General features: G+C 35.7%; 1 protein-coding gene across 6 annotated transcripts in view; it reads right to left on the minus strand.

Moving 5' to 3' along the window:
* LOC136032324 (translation factor GUF1 homolog, mitochondrial-like) overlaps window positions 1–18,689 on the minus strand; it is a 284,018-nt gene that overhangs the window by 67,436 nt on the left and 197,893 nt on the right. For all 6 annotated transcript variants that reach the window (XM_065712627.1, XM_065712630.1, XM_065712628.1 and 3 more), the window contains exons 9-11: window positions 12,216–12,353; window positions 11,492–11,706; window positions 2,456–2,584 (exon numbers count right to left, since the gene is read on the minus strand). In XM_065712627.1, the coding sequence (XP_065568699.1) occupies window positions 2,456–2,584; window positions 11,492–11,706; window positions 12,216–12,353 (482 nt within the window). The remainder of the gene's footprint in view (window positions 1–2,455; window positions 2,585–11,491; window positions 11,707–12,215; window positions 12,354–18,689) is intronic.

Raw genomic sequence — 18,689 nt, forward strand, 5'->3', positions numbered from 1 at the left:
GTGGAAACTCTTGTCTTTTTTGGTTCTTTGTTTCGATATGCAAAGAACGATGTCTTTGTCTTTTTTCTTTCTTCCAGTTGGATGTCAAGATGTAATGGTAAATTCCTTAATCTAGGAAAAACAGAACAAAAAACAGCTACAAGGACTTTCCAGAAGATAGAAACGACAGAATGGTTAAAGGTTAACTACTTCATGTCACATTCCAAACAGCTTTTTCATGTTCTCTTTTTTTTGTAACTTTTCTTACTTGGCTAAAACAAATATATAACTTGGTCAAATAAAAAATAGAATTGTGTTGTTCTCCAACAGTCCTTTTGAAAGATCAGGAGATGTGTCTGTCATGTCAGCTCTCCTTAAGGGAGAAATCCCTATGAGAGGCTGGTCTGAAGGTACTGAAGTTTTCAATCGCGGCTTCATTCATTGTACTGTCACCAAAAATATATATGAATATCTATATATATAAAAATAAGTTGTCTGTCTGTGTGTCTGTCTGTGGATCAGGTGACGTCATGTTTCTGTGTTGACTGACGTCATGTCCGAAGATATACTCCATCGAAAACAGTTAGAGACGTCAGATATGACTTTTGATTTTACATCAGAAATTTATAACTACACTTTAGTTGTTATAGAAGATTTGTGCGTACGTATGGCAAACAAACCTCTTCAGGATTTGGGAATGCCTTCACCTAACCGTATCGCTGCTGTTTCGACATGTGTAGAATTGGATCGTGAACAAAGTTACAGTACGAGTGATCTATTGTCGTATGTACAAAATAACATTTCCAAGTTAGCGTCGGAACAAAAAGACATTTATGATACGATAATGCATTGTGTCGATAACAACGTTGGAGAAATTTTCTTTTTGGATGCGCCAGGAGGTACTGGTAAAACGTTTGTGATAAAACTGATTCTGGCATCAATTCGATCAAAAAATGATATAGCGTTGGCAATTGCGTCGTCCGGAATAGCCGCAACATTGCTGCCTGGTGGAAGAACTGCTCATTCCGCTTTGAAATTGCCTATGAACTTGCATTCTACAGAAACTCCCACGTGCAATATTTCCAAATCATCTGGGATGGGTAAAGTATTGCAGCAATGCAAACTTATTATTTGGGATGAGTGCACAATGGCACACAAAAAATCGCTCGAGGCTCTGGATCAATGCTTGAAAGATTTGCGAGGGAAGTCGAAACCCTTTGGCAGCACATTAATATTGCTTGCGGGAGATTTCAGGCAAACATTACCTATAATACCTAAATCAACTCCTGCAGACGAAACGGATCTGCCTTTTCAATTTAAAAGATTGCAATTCCCAATTCGATTAGCATTTGCAATCACCATTAACAAAGCTCAAGGTCAATCATTAGAAAAATGTGGTATAGATCTTAATACTGATTGTTTTTCCCATGGACAATTGTACGTTGCATGTTCGAGGGTCGGTAAACCTGACAATCTATTTATATGCAGCGACAATTGGACAGCGAAGAATGTTGTATATTCGCAAGTTTTACGCAGTTAATTTGTATTTTGGAACCAAATGAAGCGGTTAATTATCCATCTGAATTTTTAAATTCCATAGATCCTTCAGGGTTTCCACCACACGTGCTACAACTAAAAATAGGCGTACCAATAATACTTTTAAGAAATATCAACCCACCAAAGCTTTGCAATGGCACGCGACTTGCCGTAAAAAAAACAATGGAAAACCTAATAGAGGCCACAATCTTGACAGGGCCTTATGAGGGTGAGGCTGTTCTTATTCCTCGCATTCCCATGATTCCAACGGATCTGCTTTTTCAATTTAAAAGATTGCAATTCCCAATTCGATTATCATTTGCAACCACCATCAACAAAGCTCAAGGGCAATCACTAGAAAAATGCGGTATAGATCTTAATACAGATTGCTTTACCAATGTACAATTGTATGTTGCATCTTTGAGGGTCGGTAAACCTGACAATCTATTTATACGCACAGACAATGGGACAGCGAAGACTGTTGTATATTCACAAGTTTTACGTAGTTAATTTGTATTGTATCTATCTATCTATCTATCTATATAAAAACGAGTTGTGTGTATGCATGTTTGTTTGTTTGTAAAAAGAGCGTTTGCATATGACGTCATTATTAGTACATACGGCTTTGTATATGGACAGACAATGGGAAAGCCAAGAATGTTGTATATTCGCAATTTTTACGTAGTTTGAAACACATATATAAATCTATCTATATTCACAGGTGGGACACAGGGACACAACTACAATGGCGCGTAACTAATATGGCGCGTAACGACTTACGCGCGCGGGGAGGGCTTGGGGGGCGCGAAGCGCCCCACCAACTAGGTGTTGGGGTGGTGCGAAGCGCCACCCCAACAGCTTGTATAATATATGATATATAAATATATAATAAATAAATATATAAACATAAAAATATAGATATATGAGAAAGCAAACTTACGACAAACTGCTGTCTTGGAATAACTTCTTTTAATTTTTGACATAATTGACGTCCAAAACTTTGCGCCTTACTAAGATGAACAATACTACTCAATTCTTCAACTAAAACACCGTTCAGCAGAAGATTTAACTAGAATATAAACATAATTAAATATAAATGTGTACGAGTATGTATAGAAATATAAACATAAAATATTAAATAAATGTATTTAAACATATAAAAAATATAGTAAAATATATTATATAATCGGCTACCAAAATCACTTACCATTTGTTATTTGTCCTTATAAAATCTCGTTTTCGTTTTTCTCTTCTTTGGGTTTTCATCCTACTATAGAAGCAACAATCTTATTACTTTAGATGCCTCTCATTCCTGTATTCTCATCTTCATTGCTACAGTTCTCGACAACGCTTTCTCTATGTATATTATTCATTTTTCACCGGGTACATTTAATCTCGACCCCATTTCGCACATTCTCGGTAATAATTCTTGCATTCTTGGCTCCATTTTCAAATTCCCGGCACAACTTTTTTTTCTTTTAATTTGTATGAGCTATTCGCTAGTATCCGTAAATGGCAGTTGTAATTCTTTGGATTTTGTGAAAATCGGGGATTTTGGCGATTAACTCGCTTTATGGTTGTTGGGTATTTAGTTTTAATTCTTAAAATTTTTGGATTTTGTTGAATTTTATTTATCTTTTTTTTTACATTGGCTTTCCGCGTCTGTTTTGTTGTTCTTGCTTCGGCATTTTCATTGAATACGCTATTTTGTTCGCGCTCAAGAAGAGAAGTGGCTGTCTTCTCGAAATATTCGCTTATTGTGTTTTCATTATTTTCGTTTGGCCTTAAAAGAAAAAAACATTTTTGATCGTTTTCTTTCTTTATATTATGATTTTTTTTTGTTAATGGGGATCTTGACTACTTTTTGTGAAATATCAGCTCAATTTTTTTGCGTATCCGGTGACAAATTTTTGTATTCTCCGTCACAATTCCTACATTCTCGATTTAATTTTAATAATCCTTAAGAAAAACTTTTTATGTGAGTATTTTTTACTGAGAATTGCTGGACTTATTTTTAATGTCAAACCAAGGGTTATTCTAAATATTAGGAGATTTGCCGTCCCTTAGTCCCTCATTCTTTACGCTAGATATTAATTTTTAAGGTTAAATTACTTATTTCGGCGTATTCGCTTTCGAAAGTATAACATAATTCTTCTAAAAAAGAGGAGATTTTCAACTTTTTATCACAATGCTTTCATATTTTTGAAAACTGTGGCTACAGGAATTGTGGCTGCAGGAATTTACCTGGACTCTTTATGGAACAGGGATTGCGAATTCTAGCGTCATTTGCAAGAATTGGAGGTGATTGAAGAACAAGTAGGCCCCTCCCACATTATTTTTCAGTGGTCAAAAAGTGACATCGTGGCCAAAATGGTGTTATATAGAAGTTTCAAGGTAGGCATTTTAATACCGCTTATCACCAAGGTCGCTCGCTTCATACTATATTTATCAGTAAATATTTTTTAAGAGGAAGTGAGGCCACAGGTTAAATCCGTATTGGTATTAATATTCATTCCACTCTCCTAAAACACCCTCATTGATAATTTCAAAATATGGGTGCAAAAACACCCTTTTAAGGCCTTAGAGATCCCCTTCCTGCAAAGAAATGTATTGACCCCCCTCCCTATATTACTTGGTACGAAACTACGCAATTGACTATAGACCTTAATTCATTGGATAAACACTATAATAACAGTTAATTTCTTTTAGACCATATGCTTGTTTGAGGGGGAATGGTATGCCACAAACCAGTGTGACCTCTGAAACAAGAAGCAATATAAATATATTTTAAATACCCTTAAATATCTTAAATATCTTAAATATCTTTTAAAATATCTTTTAAATTTTAATTAATTTGGCCCCGTTTAGGCTAAGATTTACATTTAGCAAGACGAAATACCAGAAATTGGCTCCATGTTGTGGCGTGACCTCTTTTATTGAGGCACTGTCGATATTCTAGGACCGCTAATGCGACATGACCATCCGTTGAAAAAACGGCATACGTCCGTGAGCATTTTTCTCGGAACAATACGAAATTGCGCTTTTATAGATGGGGACTCAAAACCTCAGCTTCAGGGTTTTTCTGATAGGCTGAATTTAATGGTAAAATTTTGTTTTCTAGAATTAGGCAATTTTTTTAGGCTCATAATTTTAGAAGGATAGTCTTAAAATAATGGAATTCAAACATTCGGTGCCGTCACACAAAGTAAATTCTATTGATGAATATATCATTATAGTTTTTTTGTATCTTTTAGAGTTTCAGTTACCATTAGAACGAGGCTCTTTAGCTACGATTTCTTACCACGAACTGTTAGATGAAAAAGTCTTCATAAATTTTGGTCTTTACCACAGGCTTGCACGGGTCAAGGTATCTTTAGGAATTTCATTTTTTTATACCAAAACCTTTCTTGTTAAAACGCCTACTTCAAAATCAAACAGTTCGTGGTAACGAACTGTAGTAAGGAGCGACCCGGCTCAATAGTAACCAAAACTCTAAAAAAATGGAATTTTGGTACCAATAGCTATATCAAAAGAATCGCATTCTAAATTTATTCTTGAAATCCAGCGTTAATGACACACCTTAAAAATTGCCAATAAAGTTGAACTTACAAGTGGAAATTCTCCACCAATGCAATCAACTATCAAACAGTTCGTGGTAACGAACTGTAGTAAGGAGCGATCCGGCTCAATAGTAACCAAAACTCTAAAAAATTGAATTTTGATATCAATAGCTACATCAAAAGAATCGCATTTTAATGCTGATTTTAAATATATAAGTTTCATCAATTTTAGTCTTATCCATCAAAAGTTACGAGCCTGAGAAAATTTGCGTTATTTTAGAAAATAAGGGGAAACACCCCCTAAAAGTCATAGAATCTTAACGAAAATCACACCATCAGATTCAGCGTATCAGAGAACCCTACTGTAGAAGTTTCAAGCTCCTATCTACAAAAATGTGGAATTTTATATTTTTTGCCAGAAGGCAGATCACGGATGCGTGTTTATTTGTTTTTTTTTGTTTTTTTTTTTCCCATGGGTGATCGTATCGACCCAGTTGTCCTAGAATGTTGCAAGAGGGCTCATTCTAACGAAAACGAAAAGTTCTAGTGCCCTTTTTAAGTGACCAAAAAAATTGGAGGGCACCTAGGCCCCCTCCCAAGCTAATTATTTTCCCAAAGTCAACGGATCAAAATTCTGAGATAGCCATTTTATTCTGCGTAGTCGAAAAACCTTATAAAAATTTCTTTGGGGACGACTTACTCTCCCACAGTCCCCGTGGGAGGGGTTACAAGTTCAAAACTTTGAACAGTGCTTACATATAGTAATGGCTATTGGTAAGTGTACAGGCGTTTTCAGGAGGATTTTTTGGTTGGAGAAAAATCGAGGAATTTGTCATGGGGGAAGAAAATTTCCATGAAGGGAGCGCAGGATTTACTAGCATTACTTAAAAAAAACAATGAAAAAATAAATATGAAAAAGTTTTTTTCAGCTGGAAGTAAGCAGCAGCATTAAAACTTAAAACGAACATAAATTATTACCTATATGAGGGGCTCACCTCCTACTAATACCTCGCTCTTTAACCTAAAGTATTTTTAGTAATTTCAACTATTTATTCTGCGGCTTTTGTGATTCAGGGGTCATTCTTAATGAATTGGGACAAAATTTAAGCTTTAGTGTAAAGAGCGAGGTACTGACGAGGGGGCGAATCCCCTCATATATGTCATAAAAACATGAGATTGCAAAAGTTCTTTATGTAAGCTAATTTATAAGTTACGTATATCTTTTACTTATAAAAAGATTCGTAAAAATTAGAAGTTCTAGTTGCCTTTTTAATTACCCGAAAATCGGAGGGCAACTAGGCTTCCTCCCCCGCTCTTTTTTTCTCAAAATCATTCGATCAAAATTATGAGAAAGCCATTTAGCCAAAAAAATTAAATATACAAATTTCGTTTTAATTATTCCTCTGCGGAGAGCCAAAATCAAAACATGCATTGATTCAAAAACGTTCAGAAATTAAATAAAAAAAAAAACAAGTTTTTAAATGAAAGTAAGGAGAAACATCAAAACTTAAAACGAACAGAAATTACTCCGTATATGAAAGGGGCTTTTCCTTCTCAACGCCCCGCTCTTTACGCTAAATTTTTTTACTGTTTTAAAATGTAGAGTTAAGAGAAAGAGTCGAACTTTAGCGTAAAGAGCGGGGCGTTGAGAAGGAAAAGCCCCTTTCATATACGGAGTAATTTCTGTTCGTTTTAAGTTTTAATGTCGCTCCTTACTTTCATTTAAAAAACTTATTTTTTTTTTTTTAATTTGAAGTAATGCCAAGTTAGGCGACATTGGGAACTGGAAATGAAACTGAGGTTAGAGAGGGCCTAGTTGCCCTTCAACCACTTTTGGCTCCAGAAAAGGGTACTGGAAATGATGATTTCTGCTGCAATGAGACTCCTGGCAAAATTCTACGGCTGCTCGATCAATACCAGCACCGCTGGTAAAAAAAAAAAAGAAAGCTAACAAATAAAGATACTCGTGATACGAAGGAAATGATATTTCGTGTGTTCAAAGCAAGGATTTTTCCAATCTGAAAGGGATGTTCGAGCATCTAAAATTTGATAGTGGAACTTTCAGCAGCATTAGATACTTTTTGGGCGATATTTTCTCCCTTTTTCGTATACAAGTCAAATTTATATATCTAAAAACTTTGGACACGTACCTATAAACTGAAAACTGGCTGCAATTTTTGAATCATGATAAAGCTGAGATTCTTTTAGTGTAGATATTGATGTTCTTTATAGCTTTGTTGGTGCGTGTCGGTGCGTGTCGGTGGAAACACACCCAAGAAGTGAAGTTAGGTTAATCCTACTGAACTATAACAAAATATAATTTTAAAATAATACTTTAGAAACAAAATGATGGAAAACTAACCTCCCTCCTAATGTGAAAATATGAATGTGTTTCCAATAACCAACAAATACTGTCTTGTTTACTATTGGTAAGGGTCGATCTTTGCTTGCAGTTTCCTACCACGAGCTGTTTTATTTGAAAATAAAATATTAAATTTCTCTAAAGCTTAAAAACTCATTTGTGATGAACATTCACAGGGAATTTCTTAATTAACAATTCAATGACAGAAATTTCTAAGTTGAGATATATCGTACCCTAGGCCTATTCAACACACAGCTATTTAATAATTTAGAAATTCCCCAACTTTCCATTTTAGTGCCATAGTTATTATTAATTTATGCAAATAATATTCCTAATTCATTTGAAAATTTGAATGAATTGACTGGTCCATTTGCGGATAAAACTTCACTAGCAGTGGCTGCAAAGCCTCATGTTGATCTCCATAATAAATTCATTATTGTCAGTGGCATAGTTATATATTATCACAACGACAGTGATATAGTTGCTATTCAGAGTACAAGAGCATAATTTAGTTCCTATAACAGTTAAATCTACTCTTTGTTTTGAATATCCTATGTTGAAATATAAGAAATATGAAATATGTAGAATGATATATGTTGAATGTCTTATGATATATGTTGAATGTTATATGTTGATATAATGATATAATGTTGAATATAATGATATATAATGAATATAATGTCGATATAATGATATATGTTGAATGTTATATGTTGATATATGTTCAATGTGTTGAATGATATAATATGTATGAAATATGTTGAATATCATATCCTGAAATATAAGACTCAAAACACAGACTCTCAGTTAAACACTTACGCCAAAATTGATTCTCCTTATAAAATAATGAAAATGTCGTATATTTCGATAATCGATTTTCACATTAATTACTATTAATATCTTTAGCAGCAATGATTAACAGCCTAATGCATACTGATAATAACGAATATCCCATTACTTTTACTGATTGATATTAAATCGAAGTAAAACAACGAAGAAATAATTTCCCCTGATTAGTTCTGATGTGAAAAATTGCGAGCAAACAAAAGGAACAGGTTTTGAATCAAACAATTTTAACAAGTAAACTCTCCTTCCTTCCTGATGCTTTCGTCGAAGGACTTCACTTGTTCGTTATGACCTCTTCTTCCTGTTGGTGAACGGGCCTCCAAAGAAGTTTTCATCACGAGGTGACGCTGATACCCTAGGATTTTGACTCAAATCCCTTTCGGCTTTTTCTCTCTTTCTACGGTTGGCATCTACGTCATGATGAGAATGCGCCTTAAAACGTAGTATATTTCGTTTTACCACGTGCCTGTAGTACTACAAAATGCTATCAAAGTACTATTCATATTAATCCAAATGGAATGGATGGTGAAAATGTAATGGAATCACAAGGAAACGTTGATATCCTTCAGAAACTCCAAAATCTCTGAGAAAATCAGAGCTGCAGAACTCTTTGATAATGGATTTTTAAAGTGTAGTGCTGCTACAAGAGGTTTTACCTAAGTGGTGCTTTTACCTAAGTGCTATTTTACTTAAGTTTTACCTAAGGTTTAGCTACCTGAAGTTCTACCTAAAGTTACCTAAGTTTTGCTGTTTTACCTAAGTTTTACCTAAGTGCTGTTTTACCTAAGTGCAGGTTTTACCTAAGTGCTGCTTTTATCTAAGTGTAGTGCTGCTACTGTAGGTCGCAATTTTTTTAAAGCTTTCTTCTTTTTGGTAAAAAGTCCTGACAATCAAATAGAATTTGTTGGAGAGATTCTTCCCACTGGTAGCAAATCCAACACAATGGGCTTTGCGACAGCTTGACTATATTTTTTTTTTATTTAAATAAACTGACCCAGCTCGGATTCGAAAATATATAGTGCTGGCCAATCTAGATTGAAATGGGGAAGAAAGCTGTGGAGATAATTTGATCCAAATACGAGTGATTCTACTACTCATTATATCCCTTATAGTCCTCTCTTTCTAGTATATCCCTCTCTCTTTCCCGGTAATTAAACCTATCCAAATGCTCCAAAGCAAATCAGCTCGTTTTTTTTATTTAAATTTTCACCCCTGGAGCTTCATCAAAAACTAAAAGTGGTTACATTTTTTCTTAGTCTGTCTGATATAAAAGACATTTTAAATAAACAAAACTCGCGAAAGAACATAAGCAATTTTTTTAGATAAAAACGTATTGAGTAAGTTTGAGCTCAGCTAGAAAAACACTCTAATTGTCCACAACGAATTTGCCCCATATAAATGTCTATTCAGCTTAAGATTTAAAAAAAAAATGAAGTTTTCCCAACTGAAAGTAAGGGGCAAAATTTAAACGAACAGAAATTATTCCGTATTGTAGGGGGGCTACCCTTTGCTAAACTTTCACTCTTTATGCTAAAGTCTCAAAGTTCTTTAGAAATACTTCTTATGCAAATTCAACGGCCCTTGTGTTTAATGAGTCTTTGCTAAAGAATTGTGACAAAAAGTCAAACTTTAGCACAAAGAATGAGAATCTTCTTACAATCCGTTGAAAGTAATCTTCACTTAATTTCTGACTGTTTTACAAATCATGCCAGAAAATCCCGTCCTCTCCCATGCAAAACTTCCCCTGGAAAGACTCACTCCAGAACTTTCCTCCCCAAGGAAGATTCTCCCCGCAGAAAATCCAGCTTCCCCTATTAAATTCCCCCGTAAAATTTTTCGGACATTTTCCTATAACTGATACGTAAGAAAAGAGAATAATGTTCTATTTGAGCTTTATTAGTGATTAAAAAAAAGATAAAAAAACTAATTTTTCAACCGAAACTAAGGACGAACATTAAAACTTTAAGCGAACAGAAACTGTTCCATATATGAGGAGGGTTGCTCCTTCCTCAATCCTTGCTCTTTATGCTATAGTTTGACTTTTCGCCCCAATTCTTAAATGACAACTGCTTAAACACAAGGCCGTAGAATTTGAATGGACGTATTCATTCAAAACTTTAAAACCTTAGCGTAATGAGTGGGTGTTGAGGAAGGGACAGTCTCCCTCATATATGAAGTAATTTCTGTTTGTTTTAAGTTTTAATGTTGCTCCTTACTTTCGGTTGAAATAACTTGTTTTTCTTTTCAATTAATAAATATAAAAGGATCAAGTTATTTTGAAACTTGAGCGGAGTGCCATTTCTACAGCAAGGTCAGCAGTATTTTTTCTCTTTTTTTATAAGGGTGAGCAAATTCATCCGGAAATCTTAGTTTGAACCTTTATACTTTTTCACAATAGAGAAAGAAACTTGGAAACTCAGAGATTCCGAAATATATCCTAACAGAGAAGCTTTTAGTACTTCAATCATTTTTTTAACAGCATCTGTTTTGAAAAGAAAGAAAGAAAGAAAGAGAGAGAGAGAGAGAGAGAGAGAGAGAGAGAGAGAGAGAGAGAGAGAGAGAGAGAGAGAGAGAGAGAGAGAGAGAGAGAGAGAGAGAGAGAGAGAGAGAGAGAGAGAGAGAGAGAGAGATAGAGAGAGAGAGAGAGAGAGAGAGAGAGAGAGAGAGAGAGAGAGAGAGAGAGAGAGAGGGAGAAAGAAAGAGAGCGAGAGAGAGAGACAGACAGACAGGACTTACGTATACGCTCTTGTTACTGGCTCGAAATTTTTTAGAAGAAATTTTTAAACTCACCTGGGCTTTAAAAGGAAGAGATTATTTATCTTCCACCAAATGGGAAATGATATGATTAGATTAAAGGTATAGGTCAAATATGTAAACCACTGAAATCATACCTTACTTTTTATTAAGGAGAGCTATTTTTTTTTTCCCTTTACTTGAGCCCAAAAAAAAGAACAGAGTTAACTTGTAGAAAATGACACGATGCAAAACTTTTCGCTATTTTTTAAGGCTTTAAGTTTCTCATAAAAAGAAAATTCAGGTTTTGAAAATAGGGGTGTTATGTCCCTTTATAAACTGAATTCATTGTCCAGAAATCATAATGAATATGATTAGGTTGCATATATGCGTTACAATAATAAACCAATAAGACTGAAACAAGCTTTTAACTGGAAAGTTTAGGGAAAAAAAATCTTATACTCTTTGCTTATACCTTGACAAGATTGGAAGACTCATAGCCTGCTTCCTCGTAGTCGAAGCTAGCATAGCCTGAGGAGGCGGACTTCAGTGCGTCATAAAAATCTAAGGCTATTTCATTTAAGGGGAGTTTGAAAGACAACATCATTCGGCTGTCATCAATGTTGGCTATTTCCTTCTGCACTCCCCGACGCTCCAAACAAAGTGAAAGGATTGGACCAAAATAAACAGCTGCAACAGAAGAAAACGGGCTAAGAAAGAAAATTACGGTTACTACTATTACAGAACAAATATTTCTTTTATGGCCTAAAATCGTCGACGCAGCATCATTTTAAAGACATTCCATGAAAACAAGAACTAAGTACGGCCAAAATAAACTTCTCGTATGAAGTGTGGTCCCAACGTATCAAAACGGTTTGATGAGCTTTATACCTTTGAAAATACAAGTATAGAAATGAGCTGAAACTTAGGACTAAATGTCAGAAATTATTTAAAAACAGAAAAAAACGCGACAAAGAACATGACGAATATTTTGGCAAGAGCTTTTGTTAAGGTTAAAATAGAAAGAGAATAAATCCATAAAATTCTGATTAGCTTAAATTAGCGCCAGTCTCATTCTGAACTAGACATTAATTATATCCAGTGTCAATTAAAGATGGCACTTTTAACTTTATCCCTGGCCGAATGTAAATCTTAAATAGGTTTTCTCAAGTGATCCTAGGCTAAACAGGGAAACCTACCTGGAGTGATTATTGTACCGTTAATAACCGGTTCTTCTATATCAGCAATAACACTCGGCTCTGGCAAATAAGCAGCACTTGTTATAGTAATGACATTCTTGCCATGTCGTTGGATAGCTTTCTCCCCTAGCAACCGTACTAGAAGAAAAGAAGAATAGTCTATAGCTTGTGTTTTGAGAAAAGGAAAGGCGTGTTCAATGAAACTCACAAGTAGGCTACAATAAACTGAAACAAAGGTATAATCAGGCAATAATATTATAATAAAGCAATACAATAAAATATAGATTAGAAATCTATCAATAAAACAAAGTTTAAACAGCGCGTTCCCAGAGCGTTCCCTAAGAGTTTCATCTTATCTTTAACATCATTAGCTACAGTAAATGTAGTGGTAATATTGAAAGTACACATACGTTTGTTCATACGTTTACGTTTGAACCATGGATACGTTCATAGTATACGTTTGTTCAGCCTTTTGGCTGCTTCAAAATCCTCCACAACTTACCATTAAAGGTCTAAATTAATAATGTAAGTTGACACAATATAAGTTGGCAATATGAGGAGGTTGACATCCCCCAAGACATAATTACTGGACCTTTAAATAATGCTGAACAAAACAGTTCTCTTAAAATTTTGAATGGATGTGTTTTAGGGAATGATCAGATTGTGGGGGGAGACTGGCTGTCCTTCTTTCACTTTTGACTCTTAAAAAGGGCACTATACCTTCCGACTTCCAATCTAATGAGCCCCCTCCGATCCGGAGTTTAAACGACCATCCATTCCAAAAAAATCTTATATGTCCAAGGCATAACTTACGACCCTTGCACCTGGGCTCTGGAGTGTTGTGTCCACATTAAAGCCATTGCTATTTGCTCTTCAAACTATCGTTAAAAAAATGGCTATCTTACAATTTTGAAGTCTTGGATTTGCTTGGGTAAACAGGTTGTATATATTTTTTTTGGGGAGGGGAGGAGGAGTTTATACGACCATCCCTTTCATAAGAACCTTACATATCTGGGGAATGGCTTACAACCTTGCACTTGGACTCTTTAGGGTTGTATACACCTTGAAGCCATTGAAATTCGCTCTTTGGACTATTGTGAACAAAATGGCTATGAAAGCAAGTTATCAGGGAAGGGGAGCTAGTTGTCCTAAATCAATTTTGACTCTTAAAAGGGAACTAGAAGCACACATTTCTAATCAAATGAGCTTCCTCTATAGTTTAAAAAAAACCACACTTTCCATAAAAGATTGTATGCTCCCAGGACATAACTTACAACCCTAGCCACCATACCCCAGGGTTGTGTCAACCCCAAAAGCCTTGCAATGTGATCTTTGGAGTGCTTTTGAATCAAATGGCTATCTCAAAACTTCAGTAATATAGCATACAAAAAACATGAATTTCTTATAGCTTAATAGCTAAAATATCAATATTATACAATTATCAGCTATTCATCTTATTTCAGAACAAATTTATCTTGTCATGTGTTTTTTTTAAACAAAAATATCTGTTTGCGTTCACTTTCCCGTTGAAGACTAACGAGCCATTCTAATCCTTTCATTCTACGGCATTAAACGGCAAAACATGTTTAAATGATTTTACTTTTTAAACTTTAATAAATAAAAAAGATTAAAACTTTTAGGAATATATATCAGTATATGTATAATAAACTGACAATCCCCAGCCATTTTATTTCAGTAAAGTACAAATTATGTCCTGGTCTTGAGAAAGTGAAGAGGTTGTCACAGACATAATTTCCAGACCTTTCATCTAAACTGAATAAAATCGCTATCTTGAAATTATGATTACAAGCGTTTTAGGAATTGATGGGCGTGGGGGGCTTGTTGCCCAATCACTTTTGACTTAAAGATGACATTAACCTTTCAATTTCCACTCGAATGAGCCTTTTTCGAGGTTTCTAAGACAACAAATGGTCATCTAAAAATTTCTATCAGATGTATTTCGGAAAAATATGATGTGTGTGTGTGGGGGGGGGGGGTACCCACCCTTTGGTCACTCTCAATCTTAAAAAGAACACTAGAAATTCTGATTACTAGTCCAATAAGCCCCCTTCGAAGTTTATACGACCACCCTTTCTATAGAAACCTTATATGCCTCCAGGGTATAACTTACAACCCTTGCCCCGTGGGCTGTGAGGGTGTTGTCATTCTCAGAAGCATAATTTTCGGACCTTTCAGTTGTATTGAACAAAAAGGCTAAGTCAAAATTTTGATTGGATGTGTTTAGGGAAATGGTGGGTGTAGGAGGAGGGTTAGCTGACCTCAAATTACTTTCGACTATTGAAAAGGGCACTAGCCCTTTCAATTTCCAATTTAATGAGTCTTTTCGAAGTTTCTATGATAATAAATGGCCATCTCAAATATCTGTCACATGCATTTCGGGAAAATATGAGGTTTGGGGGGTGGAGGTATCCACCTTCGAATTATTCTGAATCTCAATAAGGTCACTAAAAATTCTCATTAAAAATCTGATGAGCCCACTCTCACGTTTATAAGATCACTCTTTCTATATATAGGCCTACCTTATATGCTCCCACGGCATAATTTACAACCCTTCCCCTGAGGGTTGTCGAGAAGAGGGTTTTCATCCTCAAAGACATAATTTCTGTTTTTTTTCTTTAATTACAATGAATAAAATGGCTATCTAAAATTTTGATTTGATATGTTGGGGAAAATCATGGGTGTGGGAGGAGGGATTAGTTGCCCTCCAGTCACTTTTGATTATTTAAAAGGGCATCAGCCCTTTCAGTTTCCAATTGAATGAGCTCTTTTCGAAGTTTCCACGACAAAAAATGGTCATCCTAAAATTTCTATCAGATGCTTTTCAAGGAGAATAAGAGGTGTGGGGAGGAAGGTATCCATCCTTCGATCACTCTGTATCTTAAAAGGGGCACGAGAACTTCTGGTTGCAAGTTCAATGAGCCTCCTTCGAAGTTTATACGACCGCCCTTTCTATATAAACCTTATACTCCCCATGGGCAAAACGTACAAAACCTTTCCCTGAGGGCTGTAAGGGGGGGGGGGGTTGTCATCCCCAAAGACATAATTTCTGAACCCTTCAATTATGCTGAACAAAATAGTTATCTCTACATTTCGATTGCATGTGTTCGGAAAAATGGTGGGCATGGATGGGGGGTTAACTGACCTCTAATCACTCTTGACTAATAAAAAGGGCACTAGCCCTTTCAATTTTCAATCAAATGACCTCTTTTCAAAGTTTCTATGACAACAAGTGGCCATTTCAAAATTTCTACCAGATACATTTCGGGGAAATACGAGGTGTGGGGGAGAATTATTCACCCTTTGATCACTCTCCATCTTAAAAAGGACACTGGAACTTTCGATTATCAGTTCATTGAGCCCCCTCCGAAGTTTATACGATCACTCTTTCTATATAAACCTTATATGACCCAGGGAATAACTTAAAACCCTTGCCCTGAGGGCTGTGGGGAAAGAGATTGTCATCCTCAAAAGCGTAATTTCTAGACCTTTCAATTACGTTGAGCGAAATGGCTATCTCAAAATTTTCATTTGATGTGTTTGAAGAAATGGTGGGCGTTGGAGGAGGGATAGTTGCCCTCCAAACACTTTCAACTATTAAAGAGGGTAATAGCCCTTTCAATTTCCATGAATGAGCTCTTTACAAAGTTTCTACGACAATAAATGACCATCTCAAAATTTCTATCAGATACATTGTATAAAAATACGAGGTGTGTAAGGAGGGTTTCCACACTCCAATCTCTCTGAATTTTAAAAAGGGCACTAGAAATTCTGACAACCAATCCAACGAGCTACCCTTGAAATTTATATGATCACCCTTTCTATATATACCTTATATGCCACCAGGCAAACCTTACGACCCTTCCCCTGAGGGCAGCGGGGGGGGGGGGGGGGAGGTGTCATCCTCAAAGACATAATATCCGAATCTTTCAGTTAAGTTGAACGAGGAGGCTATCTCAAAATTTTGGTAGGATGTGTTTGGGAAATGGTTGGCTTGGGAGGAGGGGTTAGTTGCAGTACAATCGATCAGATACATTTCCAAAAAATAAGATGAGTTTGTTGGGGGATATCCACCCTCCGATCACTCTGAATCATAGGGGGCTGTTGGGGGGGTAGTTACCCTTCGACCCCTTTAACTCTTAGAAGGGCGCTAGAACATCTGATTTTCAATAAAGTGAGCCAATTCCGGAATTTCTCTGGGTCACGCTTTCTATATATTGAATAAATAAAAAGTTTTTTTTAACTGCAAGTAAGGAGCAATATGAAAACTTAAAACAAACCGAAATTATTCCATATATGAAATGGGTTGTCCCCTCTTCAACGCCCCGCTCTTTACGCTAAAGTTTGACTATTTGTCACAACTCTACTTTCTAAAAGAATAAAACACTTTAGCGTCAAGAGCGAGGCGTTGAGGAGGGGACAACCCCTTTCATATATGGAATAATTATGTTCGTTTTAAGTTTTAATCATGCTCCTTACTTGCAGTTGAAAAAACTTTTTTTTTATTTAATTTCTGAGCGGTTTTGAATTAATGCATGTTTTGATTTTGGCTCACCGCACATGAATAAATAAAACAAAATTTAAAATTCGTCAATACCTTGCTCTTTACACTAAAGCTTGAATTGTGTCCCAAATCCTTAAGAATGACCCCCCGAATCACAAAGGCCGTAAAATAAATAGTTGAAATTACTAAAAATACCTTAACGTAAAGAGCAAGGTAATGGGGAGGAGACGAACCCCTTTATATACGTAATATTTTATGTTTGTTTTAAGTTTTAATGCTACTCATTACTTCCAGTTGAAAAAAAATGTATTTATTTTCTCGTTGTTTTTTTTAAATGATACTAAAAAAATCCTGCACCTCATTCATGGAAATTCTCTTCCCTCATGATAAATTCCTCCATGGAAATGTCCTCCCACATAACCCCCTCCCCTCGACCCGACGCCACACCAACGTGAAAAAGTCACATAACCATTACTATATGTAAACAAGGGTCAAAGTTTCTAACTTGCAGCCCCTCCCCCGGGGACTGTGGGAGATTGAATAGTTCCCAAAGACATAGTTATTAGGCTTTAAACTAAGCTGAACATAATGGCTATCTCGAAATTTTGATCCGACAGCTTTGAGGAAAAAATGTGCGTGGGAGGGGGCCTAGGTGACCTCCGATTTTTTTGGTCACTTAAAAAGGGCACTAGAACTTTTAATTTTCGTTAGAGTGAGCCCTCTCGCGACATTCTCGGACAACTGAATCAATAAGATCGCCCCTGAAAAAAAAAAACGCGCATCCGTGATCTGTCTTCTGGCAAAAAATACAAAATCCCGCATTTTTGTAGATAAGAGCTTGAAACTTCTACAGTAGGGTTCTCTGATACGCTGAAGCTGACGATGTTATTTTCATTAAGATTCTATGACTTCTAGGGGATGTTTAGCTTTTGGTGGCTCGTAACTTTTGATGGATAAGACTAAACTTGATGAAACATATATTGAAAATCAGCATTAAAACGCGATTCTTTTAATGTAACTATTGGTATCAAAATTCCGTTTTTTAGAGTTTCTATTGAGCCGGGTCGCTCTTTACTACAGTTCGTTACCGCGAACTGTTTGATGCCTTATAAGCCCCTAGGGCATAACTAATACTCTTTTCTTAGGGGATGTGGATGGGTTCCCATCCTCAAAGACATAGTTTCCGGACCTTTCAGCTACGTTGAATAAAATGGATATCTCAAAATGTTGATTAGATATGTTTAGAAAGGTAGTGGATGTAGGAGGGGGAGGGGTAATTGCCCTCCGATTATTTTCTACTATAGGAAAGGGCACTAGCCCCTTCAATTTACAATCGAATGAGTTCTTTTCGAAGTTTCTATGACAACTCCTTCGATAACTTTCTATGACAACTCCTTCGATACTTTTGTAATAGTTTTCTTTAGTATTAATAAATTGATTGATTGATTGATTGATAAGAAGTGCCCTGTTCTAAACAAAAAAAAAATAGTAAATAAATAACGCGTTGCGCCCACATCGTTCTTCACATAGGCAGCACTATTGCGCTGCCTATGATTATTTTCATGGGTTATATAAGAATTGTATTGTCTTTTCTTTCAAGTTCATGAAATATAGTCATGTTAGTATCAAATGAAGCCCTGAAAAAGGCGTATTTCCATGAATTTTGCTTGTTTTCTCTAGAGAAAAGTATCACCTGCTCTTATATCATGAGCAAAGTTTGAGATTAAAAGAATAACAGAAAGTTAGGTCGTTATGAAGATCATATTTTTCGGAGAAAGAGCGCAATATGCCTGATAATTCTCTCACAGCTTAAAAGATTAACTTAGATCCGTTATATGTAAGAGAAATGCTGAAAATTAACGCCAATATCGTCAGACGTTGAAGTTACCATTAATACTTTATACATTTATTTAATTGATTTGAATAAGAAGCCTCTTGTGTCAAAAAATTAA

Source organism: Artemia franciscana, chromosome 10, assembly GCF_032884065.1.
Source record: "Artemia franciscana chromosome 10, ASM3288406v1, whole genome shotgun sequence".
NCBI classification, from domain to species: domain Eukaryota; kingdom Metazoa; phylum Arthropoda; class Branchiopoda; order Anostraca; family Artemiidae; genus Artemia; species Artemia franciscana.